Source organism: Corylus avellana, chromosome ca7 (genome assembly GCF_901000735.1).
Source record: "Corylus avellana chromosome ca7, CavTom2PMs-1.0".
Taxonomy (NCBI): Eukaryota; Viridiplantae; Streptophyta; class Magnoliopsida; order Fagales; family Betulaceae; genus Corylus; species Corylus avellana.
This window is the reverse complement of record NC_081547.1, coordinates 16,642,588-16,643,820: the sequence shown is the minus strand read 5'-3', so window position 1 is coordinate 16,643,820 and position 1,233 is coordinate 16,642,588. Positions and strand designations below refer to the sequence as shown.

The following is a 1,233-nucleotide window of genomic DNA, read 5'->3' as shown; positions in this document are numbered from 1 at the left end:
CCCATCCTAACGGGGTTCCTGACGAGAAACCAGGGAGTCCAACATCTGCTCCCTTCACATCCTCCTCCTAACACCATTCCTGACAAGAAACTAGTGAGTCCATCTTTGCTCCTGTCACATCCTCGTCTTGACGCTGTTCCTAATGGGAAACCAGGGAGTCCAACTTTTGCTCCTGTCACTTTCTCGTCTTCACGTAGTTCCTGACTAGAAACTAGGGAGACCACTTTTACTCCCATTACATGTCTCGTCCTATTGAGACTCTTGACGCGGTGACAATAACTCCCTATTACATGTCCTGTCTTGACGACACTCCTAACGAGAAGAAACAGAGGCTTCAATTACCATGCCCGTCTCATGTTGCGTCTTGACGGGGGTTCTGATGGGAAACCAGTAGCTCTTCAATTAGTCCCGTTTTGATGGGGGTTCTGACAAGAAAATAAAGAACTCCTCTGGAGGCCCTAAGAACACAACAGACTACCTCTCAAACAACCCTTAAGGTTTTGAATGCAAACACTCAAAGTTTTAAACACATAAACATTACATGAACAGTCATTGAACTAGGCCAATCTAAAACCTAAAACACTCTGATTGTCACAAAACACCACCATTTTCTCTTGATCAAGGCCATAGTCCGCCAAAAGCTTCTTCATCCATAGGAGATATGTGCAGCAACTGCTAGCAGATTGCTGTGGAGAGATAGAGTTCTGTTTCATGCTCAGCCAAGCCACTAGATTGGTTCCCACGTAAAAACATCCACCTGAGGTACTCCTCCTATCAACAACACAGCTTGCCCTGTCAACATCAGAATAACCTGCCAAGTTTAGGTTGGTGTTCTTGGAATACCAAATCCCATAATTCACAGTATCATTATCATAACAGATGTTGCGTTTGATGGCAGTTAAATGTGATTCCTTGGGATTTGCTTGAAACCGAGTACACACACCAACACTGAGGGAGATGTCTAGTTTGCTTGCAGTGAGGTAGATGAGACTTTCTATCATACTTTCGTAAAGTGTTTGCTCAACTTTTTTCCAGTGAAATCTGCTGAAAGTTTTACACTAATGCTCATTGTTGTGCAAATTTTAATACTCGCAAGTGCACGAATCGTTTGCAATATAATGTTTTGCAAGTGCGAGGTCGAACCCATAGAAAATTGTGTTTTTGAAGAACAAATTATAACTAAACTAATTTTATCCTAACCTAGTTCCAAAAAAAGTATGAATTTTGAGTTTT

At 42.0% G+C, this 1,233-nt stretch overlaps 1 protein-coding gene across 1 annotated transcript; it reads right to left on the bottom strand.

The window, feature by feature from the left end:
- Nucleotides 1-557: 557 nt before the first annotated feature.
- Nucleotides 558-1,001, bottom strand: LOC132187932 (secreted RxLR effector protein 161-like). Its single transcript, XM_059602353.1, has one exon. It carries the CDS (start codon nt 999-1,001, stop codon nt 558-560), a length of 444 nt encoding a protein of 147 aa, XP_059458336.1.
- Between the last annotated feature and the right edge of the window lie 232 nt (nt 1,002-1,233).